The sequence below is a fragment of the Scyliorhinus canicula genome, chromosome 13, assembly GCF_902713615.1.
Source record: "Scyliorhinus canicula chromosome 13, sScyCan1.1, whole genome shotgun sequence".
In the NCBI taxonomy this organism is placed as follows: domain Eukaryota; kingdom Metazoa; phylum Chordata; class Chondrichthyes; order Carcharhiniformes; family Scyliorhinidae; genus Scyliorhinus; species Scyliorhinus canicula.
The window spans coordinates 135712316-135737275 of NC_052158.1; the positions used below are offsets into that span (position 1 = coordinate 135712316).

Below are 24960 nucleotides of genomic sequence, written 5' to 3' on the forward strand. Positions count from 1 at the left end.
CAACTATGAACAAGTGGCCAAGTGGTATGTTTCCATGCATACTTGTGATTGATCTAAAATAATTTACAATTCTGAACAGAGATTTGTGTTTATGATCTTTTTTAAAATCTTCTGGATCCAAAAGAAAAATAGTAGAGCTACTGTGCTGCTAAAATCTTCCTCCTCCATTCCAAATCTTACTGATGGTTCTGCATTTTCAGTGAAGTACTGGCCAATTTTTGGCTGGTAGAACTTTTATCTACTTGCAATTAGTGTTTGATGATTATTGTGTCACTGTTTACATGTTCGTTTTGGTAATTGTGTGATCCTAAAAAACCTTCTAAAGTGTGACAAACTGTGCTGGTTGTTGTTCTAGGTGACCATAACAATTCCAGACCGAGGGATCTTGATCTTATGACATTAAACTCTACAGAACCTTTGGCATTGAAAACCCCGCCTCGTGTACTCACTTTAAGTGAGCAACCTTTAGATTTCTTGGATCTTGAGCAACCTGTTGCTCCAACACCACAGAATGAGGAAGTAAGTAGTTAATGATACAAGCAGAGTCTCCTGTGCAGCAAAATATGCAATATTATTTTTACATGCATTTCTCTTTGTCATGTGTCAGGGTTTCTCTGCAGCAGCTAGAGCTCAGAGTAATGATTTACCACTTCCATTTTGATGATGCAGAACCCAAAATGTATGTGTTTCTTAGTTACTCAGTGTGTTATAGTCTTTCTGTATTTAATTGAAGCTTCTTATTGGGAAACACTAATGACTGAAGACTCCCCTACAATTTGGTTACATTTGTGCGTGATTCAGCTCGTATCCAGCCAAGCTCAAATCAAAGCTCCAAAACCTAGGACTTGGCTCTCCACTCTGCAACTGGATCCTTGACTTTCTGACCAACAGACCACAGTCAGTAAGAATGAACACCAACACCTCCTCCACAATAGTCCTCAGTACCGGTGCCCCACAAGGCTGCATACTTAGCCCCCTACTCTACTCCCTGTACACACACGACTGCATGGCAAAACTTGGTTCCAACTCCATCTACAAGTTTGCTGACGATACGACCATAGTGGGCCGGATCTCGAATAACGACGAGTCCGAATACAGGAGTGAGATAGAGAACCTAGTGAGTGGTGCAGCGACAACAATCTCTCCCTTAATGCCAGCAAAACTAAAGAGCTGGTCATCGACTTCAGGAAGCAAAGTACTGTGCACACCCCTGTCAGCATCAACGGAGCCGAGGTAGAGATGGTGAGCAGTTTCAAATTCCTAGGGGTGCACATCACCAAAATTCTATCCTGGTCCACTCATGTCGACACTATCACCAAGAAAGCACAACAGCGCCTTTACTTCCTCAGGAAACTAAGGAAATTCGGCATGTCCACATTAACCCTTACCAACTTTTACAGATGCACTATAGAGAGCATCCTATCGGGCTGCATCACAGCCTGGTATGGCAACTGCTCGGCCCAGGACCGCAAGGAACTTCAGAGAGTCGTGAATACCGCCCAGTCCATCACACGAACCTGCCTCCCATCCATTGATTCCATCTACACCTCCCGCTGCCGGGGGAAAGCAGGCACCATAATCAAGGATCCCTCCCACCCGGCTTACTCACTTTTCCAACTTCTTCCATCGGTCAGGAGATTCAGAAGTCTGAGAACACGGACGAACAGACTGAAAAACAGCTTCTTCCCCACTGTCACCAGACTCCTAAATGACCCTCTTATGGACTGACCTCATTAACACTACACCCGTGTCTGCTTCATCCGATGCCAATGCTTATGTAGTACATTGTATATATTGTGTTGTCCTATTATGTATTCTCATGTATTTTCTTGAATTCTGTTTAATTCCCTTTTCTTCCCATGTACTGAATGATCTGTTGAGCTGCTTGCAGAAAAATACTTTTCACTGTACCTCGGTACACGTGACAATAAACAAATCCAATCCAATCCAAACCAATCTAAATGAGTAAGATGATTTTATGCTTACACCATGTAAAATTTGCTTTGATAAGAGCAATTGTTGCTTCCAGAGTGCCTTATAATTGGCAAGTCTAAACGTTTTGGGCAGCATACTCTGCTCGTTGTCTGGAGGAATAACTAAAACAAGTGAAAGAGGTAGCTATATTTAGTGGAGAATAAGAATATGGGCAGAATCCTACTGCTGATTAGTCAGCCTAGCATGATTACTGCAGTTACTGCTGATTGGTCAACTGTGCAGAATGGATGGGTAATATGTTTCATGAGTAAGGTTAGTCAGTTGTCATTAGTGACATGTCTTCGGGACAGTGTGCTGTTGGTAGATCTCTATGGTCCCCCTGATGTGTCTTGTATGCCAGTGCGTGATGGATAACATAAGTCTAGATTTGGACCAGTGAGTATAGTGGCTATTACTTTGAACATTCCTTACTTGTTTCCCCACTGCTGACAAGTTTGCAATTGAATGGTATGCTGTAAATTCCTGGTTTATTGTTAGGTATTTTCTTGTCTTTGTGGATATGAAAGAGGGAACAATGTTTCTTGGGTGACTCGTGTCACACTTCAAACCATTCTCTGGTGCATCCGACCTCTGCAGGCACAAACGCATTCCCACGGGGAGAAATCATTCACATGCGAGGTGTGACAAATTATTCTCACAGGTTCCCATAGAAGGTATGTGAGAAATTATTCTCGATTCATTGACTTTTTTCATACACCACCATCTTCACATGTCCCTGATCCTGCCTTCCATCCATGTTCTTTGATCTCCTTCGTCCCAAGTACTACATCTAACTGCTTCTTGAAAACAGACAATGATTTGACCTCAACTGCTTTTTGTGGTAGCAAATTCCACAGGTCACCACTCTCTCTGGGTGAAGAAATTTCTCCTCATCTGAGTCTTAAATGATCTACCCAGTATCCTCAGACTGCGGCCCCTAGTTCTGGACACCTCACCATCTGGAACATCCTTCTTGCATCCACCCTGTCTAGTCCTGTTAGAATTTTATAGGTTTCTGTGAAATCCCTCCTCATTCTTCTGAACTCCAGCAAATACAATCCTAACCAAATAGAAGCATAGGTTTTTGAGGCTGAGACTGATTATTTGGTATGCTTCCATGAAGGTGTCGAGCGTGGCTTGGAGATTCTCTTCTGAGAGTGGAGATGGCGATATCATCCGCAGACTGATAAGTTCCACGAGCGATGTCAGTGTTGTTTGCTTCTGTTCAACAAATGTGTGTCAACAGGAACCTAGGAGTTCACATTGATTTGGATGATCAGCCTCGATCATAATGAATAATGGAGCAGGTTTGAAGAGATGAATGGCCTCCTCCTGCTATTTTCTATGTTTCTGTGTCTACTGACTTGAATTTACATTGTAGCCTGCGGGAGGCTGTCTCTTATCTTCATAGAAGTAGTTGTTATGGAGCGGGTGGCAGGTGGGTGTGTGTTATCTTGTGTAAAGGAGACCTATTGAGTTAAAATGTAGACTTGATTACTCGGCAATCACTATCTCGGGCCATGCCCCGCGCTGGGTGGACCTGCAGGTCGGGGGGGGGGGGGGGGGGGGGGCGAATTACCAACGCCCGCAATGGAGGTTAGACGTAGGACTGTTGTCGGAGGAGGGGACATGTGAGAGACTTCGGAAGTGTATGCAAAACTACTTGCAGGTGAACGATACGGGGGAGGTTTCAGCAGCGACCCTGTGGGGGGCGCTGAAGGCAGTAGTGAGGGGGGAGCTGATCTCCATTTGGGCCCACAGAGTCAGGGCGGACAGAGCAGAAATGGACAGACTGGTTAGGGAAATGTATCGGATAGACGAGGAGCATGCGGGGGTCTCCGGGGAGGGCCTACTCGGGGAGAGGCGGAGATTACAGGCAGAACTGGGGGCGTTATCCACAAGTTGGGCCGTGGAACAACTTAGGAAGGCGAGGGGAGTGGTGTATGAGCATGGGGAGAAGGCCAGCAGATTGCTAGCTCAACAAATCAGGAAGATGGAGGCGGCCAGGGAAATAAGTAGAGTGATTGATGGAGTGAGGAGAAGAGTGGAGGACCCGGCAGGACTGAATAAGGTATTCAGGGACTTCTATAGTAAGCTGTATACTTCGGAGCCCCCAAAACAGCCGGAGGAGATGAAAAGGTTCCTGGACGGGCTAACATTCCCAAAAGTAGGTGGGGGACTAGTGGACGGGCTGGGGACCCGATTAGAGTGGAGGAGGTATTGGGGGGCCTAAAGGCCATGCAGTCGGCAAAAGCCCCGGGGCCGGATGGATACCCAGTAGAGTTTTACAAGAAGTTCTAGGAGTTAGTGGGACCGGTCTTGACAAGGGTTTATAATGAGGCATGGGACAGAGAGACCCTGCCGCCGACGATGTCGCAAGCCACCATCTCGCTGATATTGAAGCGTGACAAGGACCCGGAATCTTGCGGGTCATACAGACCAATCTCCCTGATCAATGTAGACGCCAAGCTCCTGGCGAAGGTCCTGGCAATTAGAATTGAGGACTGCGTACCGGAGGTGATTGGGGACGATCAGACAGGGTTCATGAAAGGCAGGCAGCTGACAGCTAACTTGAGAAGATTGCTTAATATGATCATGATGCCTCCGATGGGCAAGGAGGTAGTGGTAGCAATGGACGCTGAGAAGGCCTTCGATCGGGTGGAGTGGGGCTATCTGTGGGAGGTGCTCGGACGGTTTAGGTTCGGGGAGGGACCGGTGAATTGGGTCAGACTACTGTACCAGGCCCCAAAAGCTAGCGTTAGGACGAACAGGGTAGTGCCAGATTATTTCAGACTACATCGCGGGACCAGACAGGGATGCCCACTCTCCCCGTTGCTGTTTGCGCTGGCCATAGAGCCGTTGGCGATGGCGTTGAGAGCTGCAAAGGGATGGAAGGGAATGGCGAGGGGCGGGGTGGAACATAGGGTTTCTCTCTATGCGGCCGACCTGCTCCTGTACGTGTCCGACCCTCTGGCCGAGATGGAAAATATACTGGAAACACTGAGGAAGTTCGGCCGGTTTTCAGGATACAAATTAAATATGGCCAAGAGTGAGATGTTTGTGGTGCAGGCAAGGGGCCAGGAGAATAGACTGAAGGAGCTGCCATTTAGGCTGGTTGAGGAAAGTTTCCGGTACTTGGGGATACAGGTGGCACGAGACTGGGGCAGGTTGCAGCAGTTAAATTTGACCAGGGTGGTGGAACAAATGAAGAGGGAGTTTCGGAAATGGGTTGCACTCCCGCTGTCACTGGCGGGGAGGGTGCAGACGAGAAAGATGACAATCCTCCCTAGATAGGGCAGCACGGTAGCATGGTGGTTAGCATAAATGCTTCACAGCTCCAGGGTCCCAGGTTCGATTCCTGGCTGGGTCACTGTCTGTGTGGAGTCTGCACGTCCTCCCCGTGTGTGCGTGGGTTTCCTCCGGGTGCTCCGGTTTCCTCCCACAGTCCAAAGATGTGCGGGTTAGGTGGATTGGCCATGCTAAATTGCCCGTAGTGTCCTAAAGAGTAAGGTTAAGGGGGGGTTGTTGGGTTATGGGTATAGGGTGGATACGTGGGTTTGAGTAGGGTGATCATTGCTCGGCACAACATCGAGGGCCGAAGGGCCTGTTCTGTGCTGTACTGTTCTATGTTCTATTCCTGTTCATTTTCCAGTGCCTCCCGATCTTTATCCCACAGTCCTTCTTCAAAAGGACTGGCAAAATAATCAAGAGCTTTGTCTGGGTGGGAAAATCCCCGCGGGTGAAGAAGGCGATGCTTGAGAGGAGCCGCAGCGAGGGAGGGCTGGCATTGCCGAGCCTGATCAACTACTACTGGGCGGCTAACATAGCCATGATAAGGAAGTGGATGGTGGGTACGGGGTCTATTTGGGAGCGGGTGGAGGCGATTTCGTGCAGGGGGACCAGTTTGGCAGCCCTGGTCACGGCTCCCCTACCGCTGTCACCGGCCAGGTACTCCACCAGCCCGGTAGTGGGGGAGGCCCTGCGGATATGGGGCCAGTGGAGGAGGCATGTAGGGGAGGTGGGTGCGTCTGTCTGGGCACCAATATGTGATAACCATCGGTTTGCCCCTGGGAGCATGGATGGGGGGTTTCGAACATGGCGGCGGGTGGGGGTGAAGAGGGTGGGCGATATGTTCCTGGAGGGGAGCTTTGCGAGTCTGAGGGGCTTGGAGGAGAAGTTTGGTCTGGTAAGGGGAAATGATTTCAGGTACTTACAGATGCAGGACTTTGTCCGCAGACAGGTCCCATCCTTCCCACGCCTCCCGCCAATAGGGATCCAAGACAGAATAATCTCTAGAGGAGTAGGAGGAGAGGGTAGAGTCTCAGACATTTATAAGGTGCTCATGAAGGGGGAAGAGTCCCAGACGGAGGAACTCAAACTCAAATTCCCTTGTTCAAGAAGGGGAGTAGAGACAACCCTGGTAATTATAGACCCGTGAGCCTTACTTAGGTTGTGGGTAAAATGTTGGAAAAGGTTATAAGAGATAGGGTTTATAATCATCTTGAAAAGAACAAGTTGATTAGCGATAGTCAACACGGTTTTGTGAAGGGTAGGTCATGCCTCACAAACCTTAGAGTTTTTTGAGAAGGTGACCAAACAGGTGGATGAGGGTAAAGCGGTTGATGTGGTGTATATGGATTTCAGTAAGGCGTTTGATAAGGTTCCCCACGGTAGGCTATTGCAGAAAATAAGGATGTATGGGATTGAAGATGATTTAGCGGTTTGGATCAGTAATTGGCTAGCTGAAAGAAGACAGAGGGTGGTGGTTAATGGCAAATGTTCATCCTGGAGTTCAGTTACTAGTGGAGTACCGCAAGGATCTGTTTTGGGGCCACTGCTGTTTGTCATTTTATAAATGACCTGGAAGAGAGTGTAGAAGGATGGGTTAGTAAATTTGCAGATGACACGAAGGTCGGTGGAGTTGTGGGTAGTGCTGAAGGATGTTATAGGATACAGAGGGACACAGATAAGCTGCAGAGCTGGGCTGAGAGGTGGCAGATGGGGTTTAATGCGGAAAAGTGTGAGGTGGTTCACTTTGGAAGGAGTAACAGGAATGCAGAGTACTGGGCTAATGGCAAGATTCTTGGTAGTGTAGATGAACAGAGAGATCTCGGCATCCAGGTACATAAATCCCTGAAAGTTGCCACCCAGGTTAATAGGGCTGTTAAGAAGACATATGGTGTGCTAGCCTTTATCAGCAGGGGGATTGAGTTTCGGAGCCACAAGGTCATGCTGCAGCTGTATATAACTCTGGTGCGGCCGCACCTGGAGTACTGCGTGCAGTTCTGGTCACCACATTATAGGAAGGATGTGGAAGCTTTGGAAAAGGTTCAGAGGAGATTTACTAGGATGTTGCCTGGTATGGAGGGAAGGTCTTGCAAGGAAAGGCTCAGGGACTTGAAGTTGTTTTCGTTAGATAGGAGAAGGCTGAGAGGTGACTTAATAGAGACATATAAGATAGTCAGAGGGTTAGATAGGGTGGACAGTGAGAGTCTTTTTCCTCGGATGGTGATGACCAACACGAAGGGACATAGCTTTAAATTGAGGGGTGGTAGATATAGGACAGATGTCAGAGGCAGTTTCTTTACTCAGAGAGTAATAGGGGTGTGGAACGCCCTGCCTGCAACAGTAGTAGACTCGCCAACTTTAAGGGCATTTAAGTGGTCACTGGATAGGCATATGGATGAAAATGGAATAGTGTAGGTCAGATAGGCTTCAGATGGTTTCACAGGTCGGCGCAACATCGAGGGCCGAAGGGCCCGTACTGTGCTGTTATGTTCTATGTTCAAATGGGAGGAGGAGCTTGGCGGGAGATGGAGGACGGGCTGTGGGCAGAAGCCCTGAGTAGGGTAAATTCAACCGCAACATGCACGTTTGGAGTCTGCACGTCCTCCCCGTGTGTGCGTGGGTTTCCTCCGGGTGCTCCGGTTTCCTCCCACAGTCCAAAGATGTGCGGGTTAGGTGGATTGGCCACGCTAAATTGCCCGTAGTGTCCTAAAAAGTAAGGTTAGGGGGGGGGGGGGGGGGGGGGGGGGGGGGGGTTGTTGGGTTACGGGTATAGGGTGGATACGTGGGTTTGAGTAGGGTGATCATTGCTCGGCACAACATCGAGGGCCGAAGGGCCTGTTCTGTGCTGTGCTGTTCTATGTTCTATGCACCAGGCTCGGCCTGATTCAATTTAAGGTCGTTCACCGGGCCCACATGACGGTAGCTCGGATGAGCAAATTCTTTGGGGTAGAGGATAGGTGCGCTAGATGCGGGGGAGGACCAGCAAACCACGTTCACATGTTTTGGGCATGTCCTAAGCTTAGGGGGTACTGGGAGGGATTTGCGGGGATCATGCTCCGGGTGCTAAAAACAAGGGCGGTGATGGATCCAGGGGTGGCAATTTTTGGGGTTTCGGAAGACCCGGGAGTCCAGGGTGAGAAAGAGGCTGATGTTCTGGCCTTTGCTTCCCTGATAGCCTGGCGACTAATACTGCTGGCACGGAGGGACTCAAAACCTCCGAAGACCGAGTTATGGCTTTCGGATATGTCAAGTTTTCTGGGTATGGAAAAAATTAAGTTCGCCTGGAGGGGATCTGTACTGGGGTTCGCCCGAAGGTGGCAACCATTCATCGACTTCTTCGCGGGAGAGTGAGCGTTTGGGGGGGGGGGGGGGGAATTAGTGGAGAGTAGGAGGGATAAATAGGCGGGTAGTGTCGATGGGAGAGGAGCGGGCAGTATGGTTGATTGAAGTATTGATTTTACGTTGATGTTTCCACATTTTTGCCTTCTTTGCTTTTTTTGTGCTATCTGTAACTGTTTACAATGCCGAAAAATACCTCCATAAAATTGTTTGATTAAAAAAAATGTAGACTTGATGTGGCAAAGTTCTTGTTATAGATGTCTCTTGTCACTACTGGAGTCGACTCTTCTAATGAGGGTGATGGAAACCAATTGGAGGGTGCAGGGATAATTGAAAGATTGGTAGTCCAGGTATCTTGACAGTGTGATTGGGTTTATGGTAGACTTGAGTTATTAGTATGCCACTGCGAGACACGAGAACATTAAGAAATGATTTGGAAAGTTGTTAGTAACTAAATGTTTTATTGAGCAGTCACTTGCCTTAAAATGATTAGAGCTAAATTCTCACAGGAAAATCTAGGAACTTGAGCCAGCTTAGCTAAATGTAGCATGACCTATAGGTTCTTTGGCAATGTAGTTATTCCTTGTCATACCTCAACCATTTGCAGTTGTTTACACCAATACACATTGAGGGTGTGAAGGTGATTTAGAGATTGGCTCTTTCACATGGCACAATGGAAAATTGTGTTCCTCTGTCACAGGAACAAAAAGCGAAGAACAAGTTTATTCAGCCTATCAAGCCCATTTCTATACACACCACATATAGTGTACCTGATTATGGAGTCTATTCTACCCACTTCATTTATTTTTTTAAGTTAACTTTCTATTTAGAAACTTAAAATCTCAAGACACTTTCGTGAGACTCCAGAGCATTGTCCATTTCTCATGTCCTCCACAGATACCACATGAGCTAATATATTCTTTGGATTTCTTGATAAATTCAGTCTTCCTTTAATTCTATAACCTTCTGCCACAATTGCTGTCTAATGCTTTCTTCAATTATTTAAAGTACTGCCACTTTCTAATGCTATAGTAGCACGAGGCGAGGTTTGTGCTTGTAGTCTTCTGTTTAAACTAATTCTATGCCAGAAAGTCTTTCCAGGAATATAGAGATGGATTATTGCCTGGGTTGGTGCTGAAAAAGCATTTGTTGTTTTTTTTTTGGGGGGGGGGGGGGGGGGGGGGGGGGGGGGTCTGGACTTAGAAACATATCCAAAATTTAATGAGAGGCCATAAATTCTAAATAATTTTAAAAAGCATATGTTTCTGTATCAAGGATAATAAAAGGATCAGGTAGAACAGGAAGAGGAGAAAAAACGAAATGAGGATTGCAGAAGGAGAGAAGTTGCTGATTTGATTATCAAACTATCTTCAAGAAAGAAATGTCTTGACCGTTGGTTGAATGATTCCTCTGAAAGAAAGAGGTTGTTTACTAAGTTAAGTTTATAACTTGGAAATAATTAGACAAATTTGTCTGCTTACTGAATACCTTCTTTTCAGGTTCGTTCACATAGTCGTGTGCGGAGGGAGCGTTCAATGAGCGAAAATGCTGCTCGACAGAATGGGCAACTTATCAGAACAGAATCCATGTGAGTAGGTCTTGGACAATATTCAGTTCGATTGAAAGTTTCAGTAATCTTTTTCTTACTTCCTCTATGGTATTCCTTTGTTATTTGGTGCACTCTTTCTCAGCCTGGAGCTGGTAAGTTATGTCTTAGATCATCTATTGTTATGGTTGTTGTCTTATTGTTTTCTATGTAATGATCTAGACCTTGAATATTATTCACTTCTGGTAATTGTTTTAGCAAATCATCAACAGCAAATATTTAAATGTTCTTCCTGATGAAGCCCTTGTCCCGCGGTGCAGCTGGTTTCTTGTTAGGTTCTCAATTTTAAGGATCCTGATCAAAGTTCTGTATTTACCCCCATCTCCTCCACAAAGAAAAGCTGCTTCCCCTTTCCCTTTGATTTAACAAATGGGAGCTGAACAGTAAGTTGTAATCAACACAATTATATTATTATAACTAAATAATATTTGAAAACACAGTTTTGTTTTCTTTGTTGTACTTTAAATGACAATCCTGATTCTTTTGCTGTCAGTCTGGTCTCAATAAAATTTGAGACGGATTTGCAGGTATCAGTTATTGTTTATTTTAACCAGCTAGCTGGCTGACTCACTCTATTGGGAGAGCAGGACACAACCATGTCTCCTGGATCTTCAACAGCTAGTGAACAAAGGGACAAAACATTTCTGTACAGATACATTCAAGTTGCATCACATTTCACGTACATACGACCAAATAAGGCAACAGTAATGAATGCAAAATTCCCATAGGCTATCCCTATACACTTCTTGACCTGGCCATATATCCTGATTGGCTCATTTCACATTCCTCGGCCCTGGGCTCACTTCACATTCTTCAGCCCTTTGGGGGGGGGGGGGGGGGGGGGGGGGGGGGGCTCTCACTCAGCATTCTCGTCCCCATCCAAGCCATGCTTTGCCCAGTTCCTTTGTTCTGGCTCCTATACCCGGATATCCTCTACATTATCCTAACTAATTATCCCATTTTGTATCACATTAGTTTGTTCAATTCCTCATAAACAGAGAGAAGTTGAGCCCAATATGATTGAGATGGATTTTTAAATCAGTTTTGGGATTTCTATCATTTTTATCCACCCCACTATTTGGTATGGACTGCAGAGTTCCTTGTCACTACTCTAGTTTTTAAATCAAATGATTTCAGAAAAAGTGATTTGTAACAATAATTCTATACTGTACAGTCAACTTAAAGTTGGTGTTTGAGGTTCTAAGTTAGTTGCTTTGTTGCCAAATGACTTGTCCACATGTGGTCATCTGGTTGAAAAACAAGGAATCTTGAATTGCCCTTTGACCACATGAAATTGTGTACTAATTTGGGGATGCAGTGTGTAACATTTACCTACTTTAAAAAATATTTTAAACTGTAATTAAATTTAGAAGAGGGCTTGCGTAGAACACAATGATGAGTAGTAAATATGAGAACCAGAAAGTAGTAGCATTGATTCACAGACTTAATAATTTAATTAACAACGCAAGACTGAATTAATCACAAGAATTGGACAACTTGCTGAGGAAATCTTAACTGTATTTAAGGAAAAGGCTTAAAACTGCTGCAAGTATAAAACCAGATAACATCCTTACCATCCTGATTATGTGGAGAAAGAAATGCAATTCAGTTCTGATTTTACAGTAGATAATCACATTTAAGAACTAGATTAGGGGCAAAAATATTCATCCTAATTTCATGATTCAGATATATTGAGCTACTCCTTTCATCTTAAATTCTTATCAAGTGACAGATGAATCCAATTCTTATCAAGTGACAGATAAATCTATGACTATTTTTAAGAATTTGATTTCATAGCATCCCATTACAATTGTCCATTGGGAAAATCTAGTTTGTGACTATTTATATTGGTTTACTGAAGTCCATAAGTTCTATTTAAATGGAACAAATTACGAATCACTTCACTTTGGAGAAGTTTGGAACAAAATCTTGCCCCAATGTTGACAAGCCTCTGAGAAAACTGTCGGCATTGTTATTATTTATGGAACAAAATCTCAGCTGGAATAAGGCAACCTGATGTCCAGAACTTCAATCTTTCATCACCATTCATCCTGCATTTAAATTCACTCTAGATAAATAATTGAATTTAACAAATTTGAGACCTGGAATGGAACAAATTACAGTAACAATTTCATGAGGATTTTATCACATTTTTACAACAAAAACATTTCATCTTTGAAAACTTTCACAAAGGTTAATTTTTGTGGAGGAAATCCATATGATTTATTTAAATCAATTTTGTGTTTTTCTCAATATTTCAAAGAAAAGGTGCAACTGAGTAAAATTTGGGTGCTATGATTATGGGCTGCGTTCCCTCTCATTGACCCTCTGCAACAGCATTTTTCATTTAGCACATGACAGGAAGTGACTGAACCATTTAATTTCTGGCCAGATGATATAAATAAACATTGTTCCTATTGCAAGAGGGTGATGGGCAAAATGGAAGATTTTTGAGATCCTGCGGAGTCCCACTGAACTTCCACTTGTCAATCACTGTACCAAAAACGACCTGCTTGGCATAAGAAGGCACTTTTGTTTATACAAAATATATTGTGCAGCTATATTACTGGGTTCTCTGAACAAAACAAGTATATTTTATGTGCAAATATGCAAGTTTAGTAAACATGTATATCACCGCAAGAAGACATTTGTTTAGCCCATGCTTTAAAGAAGAGACCTCAGGATTCAGTAATTTCAAGGTGTAATGGGCGTCACAGTGGCAGTGGTTAGCTCTTTTGCCTACAGCGCTGAGGACCCGGGTTCGAACCCGGCCCCGAGTCAATGTCTCTGTGGAGTTTGCACATTCTCCCCGTGTCTGTGTGGGTTTCACCCCCATAACCCAAAGATATGCAGGTTAGGTGGATTAGCCACGCTAAATTGCCCCTTAATTGGGGGGGGAGAAAATAATTGGGTTCTCTCTTTTTTTAAATTAATGGTGTAATATTCTATACTTTTTATCCTAATCGAGGATATAAAAGGCTTCCGGAAAATGTAGTAATGTCGCTCCAAATGAAATGTTCAATTTACTTTTTTTCCTTTCCCCTCTCTGTGGGACATTGGCAACCCTGCATCCTTCTCAGATTTATTGGGAAATCGAGATGCACAATTGTGTCTCCCATCTTACTCTATACCTTTAGCGACTTTGTTATGCTTCCATTAAAGATCTGAAATCAAATCTTCCCAATACACCAAAACAATTCTCTTCAATTTTGCCAACCCCACATATTTTTGCACCTGAAGATCAGGGGTTTCTGCTTCCACACGCAAAAGCCCAAATACACAACCCATTCGGTGGAAAATTGAGAGCTGGTGAGCATAGAAGCAGAAAACCATGGTCATAACCTTGATCTAGTACTTGCTCACTATCCTACTGAGCTCTGAATCATTATAGTATGTGGTTTGCCATATTGCATTAAAACCTGCAAAATATGTAATTTTTCTAATATTCAACACCAGATTGAATGTTCAGGGGTGCATCTAAAATCCAGGAGGGTATTCGTCTTGGAGGGGGGAAAAAGTTATTTGCCATGGTATTTTTTAAAAATTCTGTAAACATTAATGCATTTTACTGTCTGTCGGATGGTCTTTTCTTCATTTCACTGATGCCATGTGTTTTCCAAGAGATGGTAACTTACTGAAATATTACCTGTTTGGATTTTTTAAAAGTGTAAAATGTTGCCATCTATAGGGCAGTTGAACCCTATGTATTGTTCATTTCATTCAGTGTATATGATGGAAGTAACATAAGCCAAAAGGATCCCTTAGAGTGCTTCTAAGTCCATAGCATTGGCATTGGTGCAATTAGAAGCTGTTCACAGACTGAGGTGTGTCCATTGATTTGCTGTTTATGTTTCTCTTGAGTATTTGCTTTTTTGAAAAAAAATTCCACACAAAATAAGAACTCAATGGAAATGAGGCAAGTGGAAAAAAGATCATTCTAAAATCATTGACACTATCAAAAATGGAGTATACTCCATGGGGATCCCGGTGACTGGTGTTCCTCTCACTTATCTGCTTTCCATTCCAATGTTGAAGAAAATGGAGATCCATTCTTTGCTAATATTTTGAAAAATTATTTTTTTGAAGTATGAGCGAATCACATAAAGGTACACCATCGACAGTGTCACCTTTAAAGTGACCAGAGCTTGAAAGTGACCAGGAGACTTGTACTCTACAATATCACTTGTATGAAGCTCGCTGTCCGTTATTTGTACTTCTGTCTGAATCTGATTTCCATGTTTTTCTCTTGCTTTGTTGTGTGCATATGGACAGTGTGACACCAACTCCCCAACCTCAGCCTCGTCTTTATCCACCACTCATCTCCTCTGAAGATGGACCAAACGCATACTCTCCTCATGGCATTTTATCAATAATCCACTCCACCACCCGTAGGGCCTACCAGCAAGTCTTGGACATGCTAGATGAAAATCGCAGAAGGTGATTGGCTGTTGGACTATAGTTGTGTTGTGCTGTAATAAGTGGAGGATACTAATTGCTTATCATAGGTATTCCTCCTCCGTAATGTATACATCTCAAAGAAGTGGCTTATGTATAAGTTACGTGTTATGATCTTATAAGGTGGGTCCAAAATTCACTTTTAAAGTGGTTGGTAGCAGAATATTCATTTGTTTCTGCATTTTCCATATACCATGGGTTCAAATTTGCAGTCTAGCTCTCATTGGAAAGCCATAGGACTGGGTTACTTTGGTAAAAACTTGGGACAGGTTACTGCTCCCACATAGACTGTGTAGCAAGTCCTCAAAGCAAAGACAAAAACCTATCCACATGATAAATAAAACTATAGTTTTCCTCATGTCCAGTTAGTTGATCCCCTGAGTAACTGACTGCAGATCATGGTTGTTCCAGTTTCAACCTACAGTATAATGCATCCAAAATGGGAAAAGGTGAAAAAAGAGATGCCTCACGCTCGTCTTATCCTGCATGGTACAATCTACATACAGCATTAAACATTAAACCCATCTAACCCCACACCTTTACAAACCCTTAGAGGCATGTAGTCTCCTAGAAGAGGCAAGAAAACGGGTGCAGGGGGATTGGTGGTGGACAGGGCAAAGGGAGCAAACCTTAGCCCAGTCTAGAAAAGAACACTGGGAAATTCCTCATTGACCTTTGTAGGAATCACACAAACGCCAGGATAACATGGTGACTGCTCTAAATTAACCTCTTAAAACCCCAAACATCTTACACTCATAGGAACATTTCCAGAGCCCTTTTGAGTATCTTGTTAGTATTGGTTGATCTCAGCACTCCTTGATAAGGTGGGGGGAAATTAGTCAGGATCACTGCTGCTTTTCACTCTGCAGTGATCTTTAGATGGGTCTGATGTGAGGGAAAGGCATGATTTATTTGTCTTTTAATTCCCCTCTGGCTCTTGTCACCCTGAATTCCCCTCTGGCTCTTACCATAGTGATCAAATAACCTTCTGCACAAATGATGCCCTGTTGGGTGAGTTATTAAAAGGAGACCCATGCCTTTGCTTCACCATCAAGAAGTCAACTCTTCAACAGTGAAGGGAGAACAATTGGTGATCACTTTAAAAATATACGATGGCCTCAGTTAGCCCAAGGTCTATCTATTTGTAGTATGTTGATTGTGGATTTTGTGGTCCCTGGAACAGTCTTTCTCTTCAGTATACTCCACCTTGGTTTTTGCTGTGATTCATAGAAGCTGAGTATTCGTGACTTGACAATGACTTGCTAAAAATGAGGATTTAAAAGTTTTTAAAATTCATTAGATGTGTGTAACATTGGAAAAGCCAACATTTCTTGCTCATCCCTATTTGTCCTTGAAGTGATGAGTCACATGATTAAACCATTACGAGGTGACAATATCCCCACTATTCAGTAAGAGTTTGAGGATTTTGACCCAGCAACTTTGAAGGAACGGCAAAATATTTCAAATATCAGGATGGGGTGCGACTTGGGAGGAAACTTGTAAGTGGTGGTGTTCCCTATGTTTGCTCCTCTTGTCGTTCTGGGTGGTAAATGTGGATTTAGGAAGTGTTGTTGAAGGAGTGTTGGTGAGTTGCTGCAGTCTATCTTTTCTATTTAAGTACCAAGTGACGGATCTTAGTGATCTTCCATATTTGTCTGCCAACTCTTCAAGAAAAAGCTAAAGCTGTCTAAGACAAAATATATGGATGAAATAATCCCTCATCAAGTAATAGACTTCAAATTTGGTTTACCTTTTTTCAGCAGTTGACTTTATTGACTGGAATACAAATTTTTCTTGCATGTAGAAATTCATTAGGCACCACCTGTTGACTTCCTAGTTATATTGGAGGATAATAAAGCACAGAAATTAAGAAGTGTGCACTATTTTTGTTCAAAAAGAGTTATATACCTTGTCCAGAACATTCCTGAATCATCAGCATTATTGGGCTACCTAAACTGTTATGGCCATGCTGTAAGAACTCCTTTAATGAAAGCAGCTAACAGTTGATTTCCTTACTCATGCTTAATTGCACAACTAAAACCTGGCTGTTTATCAATAGTCACCTTTTATTTAACATTTTTCAGCTAAATTATGTATAGGCTCTCTTCCTACTTATTACAAGACGATGCTTGCGTATTTTGGCACACTTAATGCAAAATAAAGTTTAAATTAGTTTAAATTAATTTTGTATGGTCCATAAATCTCAACTCTGGGCATATTTTAAATAACATTGTGACTAATATTATTGTAAACACAGCCAGCACCACGTTACTGTGCTATTCACACAGTACTAGTTCTGCAAAAAAAGGGTGGGGTGACAAGTCGGTAGAACAATTGATATTTAAGGGACACTGCAGAAACCAGTACAAGACTGGCTGGTTTATAAATAAAGCCCTCGGTACAGGCAACACATTTGGACTGGAGACGTATGTTCCAAGAGCTGAATGGCTTCTCTTGTTCTTTTATTTAGAAAAAATATACACTGACTTTGAAATTGAGCAGTTTAATCAAACACAATTAATTGTAATAATGTCTAAATATTAATTTGAAGGTTTTTCAAAAAAGCTTACATTTAGTGCACCGAAAGTGAATTTTGGACCTGCCTGTTATGCACGTTATATGGTGCAATTTTACTTGTCCATAGAAATCTGTTATTGCATTTTAATTATACACTGACCTGCAATTATAGAAGGGAATTCTCCAATGACTTGCACACTGTTGTTTATTGGCAAAGCTGTATTTTTTTCGCTTTTTCTTTTTGCTTTTATAATTCTAATCATGCAAATTATTGCATGTGATATGTCTCTTGTATCGTGCCGTATATTGAAGACGATTGACCAGCATGCAGCTCAAATGGTGTAGACTCTAGTGGAATTCTTGAATGTGAACATCATTAATGTTCTGTGACACATTACAGGTTCTTGCTACAAATATCAATGATATGTTGAACTGTAAGTTTTGCATTACAAATATGTAAGATTGAGGCATTTTCACCAAACCCCCTCTTTTCTCTCCCGCTACTCTATATCAGTGAATCAACCATGAAAGACATTTTAAACTTTTCAAAGCAAACTAAAATGCAGATCCTTATTTTTCACAAATCCAATTCTGCCAGCCTCCATTTGCTTTTATGGGACCTGGCGCTATGTTCCATTTTGTAAAGCAACATAACTAGATGGATAACTGCTTCTGAGAGACTGTCTCAAGATTATCGTCAGAATAATTTAAGGGTAAGAATAAGATTAATAACCTGAGTGGTAGAGTTGTTTCCTCAACTGAGTTTTATATGCATAAAGGTTTCTCATGCAGTCATACTTACCATTCTAATGAATTATGTGAAAGGTTATATAGATAAGTGCAAAAGAATGGGCTTCAATTCTAGTTCTTGAAGCTTATGGAATACATAGTCTTTCTAGCCTGCCCCCTATCACACCTTCCACTCGTTCTTTGAAAATTACTCTGTGTATTACAAGTCAGGGGTGCGATGGAATACTCTCCACCTGCCTGGATAAGTGTAACACTTAAGAAGCTTGGCACTATCTAGGACAAACTAATCTGCTTAATTGGCATCATATCCACTATCGTAAACATTCATTCCCTCCACCACTGAGACCCTCTATGTTAACTTCAATATCAACTACCTCCACCACCAACGTACACTGGCAGCAGTGTGCAGCATGCACAGGAGGGAACACACCAAAGTACCTTTGGCAGCATTTTCTAAACCTGCAACCTCTACCACCGAGAACATAAGAACTAGGAGCAGGAGTACGCCATCTGGCTCCTCGAGCCTGCTCCGCCATTCAATGAGATTATGGCTGATCTTTTGTGGACTCAGCTCCACTTTCCGGCCCGAACACCATAACCCTTAATCCCTTTATTCTTCAAAAAACTATCTATCTTTACCTTAAAAACATGTAATGAAGGGGCCTCAACTGCTTCACTGGGCAAGGAATTCCATAGATTCACAAACCTTTGGGTGAAGAAGTTCCTCCTAAACTCAGTCCTAAATCTACTTCCCCTTATTTTGAGGCTATGTCCCCTAGTTCTGCTTTCACCCGCCAGTGGAAGCAACCTGTCCGCATCTATCCTATCTATTCCCTTCATAATTTTAAATGTTTCTATAAGATCCCCCCTCATCCTTCTAAATTCCAACGAGTACAGTCCCAGTCTACTCAACCTCTCCTCATAATCCAACCCCTTCAACTCTGGGATTAACCTAGTGAATCTCCTCTGCACACCCTCCAGTGCCAGTATGTCCTTTCTCAAGTAAGGAGACCAAAACTGAACACAATACTCCAGGTGTGGCCTCACTAACACCTTATACAATTGCAACATAACCTCCCTAGTTGGGTCACTGTCTGCGGAGTCTGCATATTCTCTCCATGTCTGCGTGGGTTTCCTCCGGGCTCTCCGATTTCCTCCCCACAAGTCCCAAAAGGAGTGCTGTTTAGGTGAATTGGACATTCTACATTCTCCCTCCGTATACCCAAACAGGCGTCGGAGTGTGGCGACTAGGGGATTTTTACAGTAACTTCATTGCAGTGTTAATGTAAGCCTACTTGTGACACTAATAAAGATTATTATTAAGTCACACTCCAAGCCCCACACAATCCTTGATTTAGAGCTATATTGCCGTTCCTTCCCTGTGCTGGGTCATAATTCTGGAACTCCCCTCCCAACAGCACTGTAGTTGTACCAACACCAGAGGAACTGCCCTGGTTCATCAAGGCGGTGCGCCACCACCACCACCATCACCTCAAAGGCAATTAAGGATGGGCAAAAAGAAAACTGCTGGCATAGCCAGCGACTCCCACATCCCATTAAATAATTTTAAAATTGATTTGCAGTATATACCTGTTAGCCAAATGTATTTCTTTGTCGAATGCTGTTAAACAATAAATGTACATGACTGAAACTGAATACTGATCCTTTGTACAGTCACTTTGAAGGTGTAACAGGAAATATCATCCAGTTTTAACCAAGAAGGAGTGGCGGTGCGCAGAAATTGTTTCTTAAAGGCTGCAGCATGGAGGGTACTGCAGAGTTTGTGTTGGGTTAGAATTATTACTGTGTACAGTAATGCAGTGTAGGGAATCTCTACAATATTTTACTTTCAAAACTAAACAGTCTGATGTTTTGCTACATTAACGGCCATATATAAATGTAAGTTATGTTTTCAGTGAAATGTAGCGTTGCATCTTCTAGTTATAATAATCTTAAGACCCTGTCCGCCTAAGTCTGTGTACTTATTCCTGTTCTTTCCTTTACCATTCTATATCCTGAATACTGTCATCTGTCCTATTGTCTCTTTTCCTGGAAACCAGAGCAGTACTTCATGGTGGGTCAAGTTGTGCTCCTTCATCTAACCCTCTGCTTGATGGCTCCAGGTAAATATGGCCATTTGTGATCTCCATTAGAGGCTTTGATATTAGCTCCTCATCCTTTGCTTTTCAACTGTAGGAATTTGTCGGTAAAATAATTTCTAATGGGAAATATAATTTATTAACTCCAGGAGTATTGCAATGGTCATGCAAACAGTGAATGGAGGAAATACATGCAATCCATATTAATTTGTTTTGTCATCTTTTATGGGAACCATGCAGAAAGTTCCTTTCTTGCTTGTTATACTCCTGATAATTTGGAAATGTTCCACTGAAAAAATGAATTAAATCAAGCAATCTAAATATCACAGCAAGTTAGGAATACAGTACCTAAAAATGTAGATAATTTGAATAAAGCAATTTTGAATTAAGAGGTTTAGTCTGTGCAAATGTCTTGTTTATAATGTGAACTAATTATATAATCTGGTCTGACTTTGCAATGCAATGCCTTGTGTTGCCCTATTATGTATTTTGTTTTATTTTATTTTCATGTACTTAATGATCTGTTGAGCTGTTCTCCGAAAAATACCTTTCACTATACCTCGGTACACGTGACAATAAACAAAATCCAAATCCAATGCATGCGTTGAGTAAAGTTGGTCCCTTTGTTTAAAACAAAAAGGTCAGGAAAGTCCATAGTTTGTTTGGAACTTACAAGATGCAAATAAGGCGAGTGGTCGCTGCTGCCTCGCAGCGCCAGGGGACCCGGGTTCCGTTCTTGGGTGACTGTGTGGAGTTTCCACTTTTTCCCTGTGTCTGCGTGGGTTTCCTCCAGGTGCTCCAATTTCTTCCCACAGTTCAAAGATGTGCAGGTTAGTTGGATTGGTCATGCTAAATTGCCCCTTAGAGTCCGAAATGTTAGGTGGGGTTATTGGGTTACGGAGATGAGGTGGGAGTGTCGGCTAGGTAGAGTAATCTTTTAGAGGGTCAGTGCAGACTTGATGGGCTGAATGGCCTCCTGCACTGTTGGGTTTCTATGAATTTTGGATGTGACACTTGTATAGTTCATTAGGAGTCTAGAAAATTGTGTTTCTGATGCGATACTACAATCTTTACTTTGTGGGCTGGGGTGAATTCAGAATAGGTGTGATACGCAACATTGACTTCCATTGGAACAATAGATGTAGGCAGACCCGGGCTCCATTTAGTTAGTATCTTTTTCAATTGGTTTCCATATGAAGCCAACCACGAGGTGGGTTTATTATATTCCCGTAGGAGCCTCCCAGAACAGGCACCGGAATGTGGCGACTAGGGGCTTTTCACAGTAACTTCATTTGAAGCCTACTCGTGACAATAAGCGATTTTCGTTTTCATTTTTTCATTTATATAGATTTGATTTAAGTTGATTTGCAGATATACTGATTTCAAATTATTTGAATTTTGGATACAGTTGCATATTCAATTGCCAATATAAACAGGGTAATACCTGGATCTGTAACTTGGTGCTGTAACCTACAGGCTACAGACCAGGTGCTGGAAAATGGAATTAAAATGAGTGGCTAGCTTTTTCCTCTTTTTTTTGGCCGGAGCAGGTCTCAATGGCCCCTTTCTGTGACACAACTGTTCTATGGTTAAAAGCAAATTGTGGATGCTGGAATCTGAAACCAAAGAGAAAATGCTGGAAAATCTCAATAGGTCTGGCAGCATCTGTAGGGAGAGAAAAGAGCTAACGTTTCGAGTCCAGATGACCCTTTGTCAAAGCATTGTCAAAGCTGCCAGAATCGTTCTATGGTTCTGCCTCTAATGAACAGGCACTTGAAGCGATGCTGAACCCTTATCACCTATTAAAGGTTTAACTCGCTTTTTGAGGTCTAAGATAAGATACAAGTTGATTTTTTTTTCAACATTTGGACTGAGGTTGTTTGCAATGCTTACCAAGTAACAGTTACTTAATTGACCAATTAATGGGAAAAAGTCCTGCAGTTGTTTCAGTAATTTAATTGTTATAATAACCATGTTGCCTCTATACGATTGAATTCCTTCACTAAAAACTTCTCACTTAATTATGTAAAATGTTTGAAATAAACATTTCAGTAAGTGGAGATGGAATCATTTAAATGTAAATCATGCTGATAATTCTTGGCTTACACAAAATGATGTGGCAAGTCAGCTGTTTTAAGTAAGTGAGACCAGATTGGATTTTTAAAAATGTATTTGCAGGATATTGTCAGTATTTATTGCCAATTGGTAATTGCCCCTGAGAAGGTGGTGGGTGAGCTGCCTTGTTGAACCACTGCAGTCTGTGTGGTGGAGGTACACTCACAGTGCTAGTTGGTGGGGGGGTCCAGAATTTTTACCCAGCGATATATTTCCAAGTCAGGGTGGTGAGTGACTTTGAGGGGAATGTCCAGGTGGTGGTGTTCCCATTTGCCTGTTGCCCTTGTTCTTCTAAATTGTAGCGGTCGTGGGTTTAGGAGGTGCTGTCTAAAGAGCCTTGATGAGTTCCCGCAGTGCATCTTGTCGATGGTACACACGGCTGCTACTGGGTTGGTGATGGAGTGGTGGTGTTTGAATGTTTGTGGAAGGGGTGCAAATCAAGCGGGCTGCTTTATCCTGGATGGTGTCAATCTTCTTGAGTATTGTTGGTGCTGCACCCATTCCAGGCAAGTGATGAGTATTCCACATTCCTGACTTGTCTTGAGTGACCCTGGTGGAACCCAAACTGAGCACCAGTATGCAGGTTATTGCTAACCAGGTGCCGCCTGATAGCACGTTTGATTAACCCTTCCATCACTTTACTGATGATCGAGAATAGACTACTGGGGTGGTAATTGGTCAGTATACCCTGCTTTTTGAGTGCAGGACACACCTGGGCAATTTTCCACATTGCCAGGTAGATGCCAGTGTTGCTGCTGTACTGGAATAGCTTGGCTAAAGGTGCAGCCAGTTTTAGAACACAAGTCTTCAGTACTATTGCCGGAATATTGTCAGGGCCCATAGTCTTTGCAGTATCCAATACCTTTCAGCCATTACTTGATATCACATGGAGTGAATCGAATTGGCTGAAGACTGATCTGTGATGTTGGGTACCTGTGGAGGAGGTCGAGATGGATCCTCCACTCGGCACTTCTGTCCGAAGATTGTTGCATGTGCTTCAGCCTCGTCTTTTGCACTGATGTGCTGGGCTCCTCCTATCACTGAGAATCGGAATATTTGTGGAGCCTTCTCCTCCAGTGAGTTGTTCAATTGTCCACCTTCATTCACCTTTTGGATGTGGCGGGACTGCAGAGCTTAGATCTGATCTGTTGGTTGTGAAATCACTTAGCTCTGTCTATTACTTGCTCCTTATGCAATTTATCTTGCAAGTAGACCTTGTTTTTGCTACACCAGGTTGACACCTCAGTTTTAGGTATGCCTGGTGCTCCTGGCATGCTCTCCTGCACTTTTTAATGAACCAGAGATGGTGGTAATGATAGAGTTGAGGATATGAGATTGCAAGATTATAGTTGTATATAATTCTTCTGCTGCTGTTGGCCCGCAGCACCACCTGGATGCCCAGTTTGAATTGCCATATCTGTTCAAAATCTATCACATTTAGCACAACGGTAGTGCCACACAACAATATTAAGGGTATTCACAATGTAAGGATGGGTCGTCTTCACAAGGACTTTGCGTGGTCACTCCTACCAATATTGTCATGGACAAATGCACCTGCAGCAGCCAGGTTGGTGAGGATGAGGTCAAGTATGTTATTTCCTGGTGACGTCCGGTGGCGGCATGTAGAGGGGAAGTCACACATTGGGTGGCTCCCGCTTGAGATGTATTTTTAGAGGTTTAAAGTCCGGTCCCAGGGATAACTTTTGGAGGATTGAAGAAAGGGAGATAATAAGTCGCTGATGGATGCCAAAAGGACTGCAAAAAGCAGTTGTGAAGAAGGGAGGAAACAAAGGTTTGCCGTTGAGTGAGAGGGCCAGCAAAAGGGCTGGCAAGATGGTGGAGGCTGGACCCCATGGTGGGCCACACTGCTTACGGCAGACATGGTGACTAACGTGATGGCTGTGGAGCTGGACAAGCATGGAGGCGCTGAGGAAGGAGATGGTAGTCGCATTGAAATCGCTGGTGGAGGAGGCAATTGTCCTGGTGAGGGAGCTGTGGCAAAGACATCAGCTGAGGTGAGAGAGCAGGGTAAGAAGTTGGAGGAAGTGGAGGAGGCCATGTCGCAGCGCAGCGACCAGTTCATCTCAATGGAGGACAAGCTGCAGAGGGTGGCGGAGTCCAACAAAAGGGCTTCAAGCAAAGCTCGAAGATTTGGAGACCACTTGATTTTGATGAGTGGGGGACGCATTAACTAACGCAAGTCGGCTAGTGAACAGAGGTTAGCTGGGGAGGGGTGCGGACATTGGAGCCTTGTGAGCAGGTTTTGATGGGCCTAAGAGGTGAGCACGGGGGGGAAGGCATCGATAATGGTGAGGTTTTTTCGCGAGGAAGTACAGGGCGGATTCTAGGGGGGGGGGTTCGATGTTAGCCATGGATAGGGGCGAGTCAGGCTCTTATTGGCAGGGCCCGGTGGTATGATGATGGTGGATAAGAAGGGGGGAGGTGGGGGTGAGAGATTCTCGGTTAGAACAGTCACATGGAACATAGGGGGTTGGGGAGGTCCAGTCAAGAGGTCAAGGCTGCTTGCGCATCTTAAAAGCTTGAAGGCCGATGTAGCAATGCTGCAGGAGACTCACCTGAGGGTGAAGGACCAGGTGAGACTTAAAAAGGGCTGGGTTAGCCAGGTGTTTCATTCTGAGTTTGACGGATGGGCTCGAGGGATAGCGGTAATTGTCAGCAAATGGGTACAGTTCCAGATGGAGAAGGCGGTTACAGGTCAGGGGGGTAGATATGTGATTATGACAGGGGCGCTGGACGGGAGGTTAGTGGTGCTGGTAAGTGTGTATGTTCCAATTGGGATGATGTCGGCTTCATGAA

At 43.4% G+C, this 24960-nt stretch overlaps 1 protein-coding gene across 5 annotated transcripts in view; it reads left to right on the plus strand.

Moving 5' to 3' along the window:
* Positions 1–24960, plus strand: part of mffa (mitochondrial fission factor a) — a 42610-nt gene that overhangs the window by 10695 nt on the left and 6955 nt on the right. For 2 of the 5 annotated variants that reach the window (XM_038815907.1, XM_038815909.1), the window contains exons 3-6: positions 356–519; positions 10101–10189; positions 14480–14644; positions 19990–20052. In XM_038815907.1, coding sequence (XP_038671835.1) covers positions 356–519; positions 10101–10189; positions 14480–14644; positions 19990–20052 — 481 coding nt within the window. The remainder of the gene's footprint in view (positions 1–355; positions 520–10100; positions 10190–14479; positions 14645–19989; positions 20053–24960) is intronic. The other 3 variants (XM_038815908.1, XM_038815911.1, XM_038815912.1) reach the window with 3 other exon arrangements.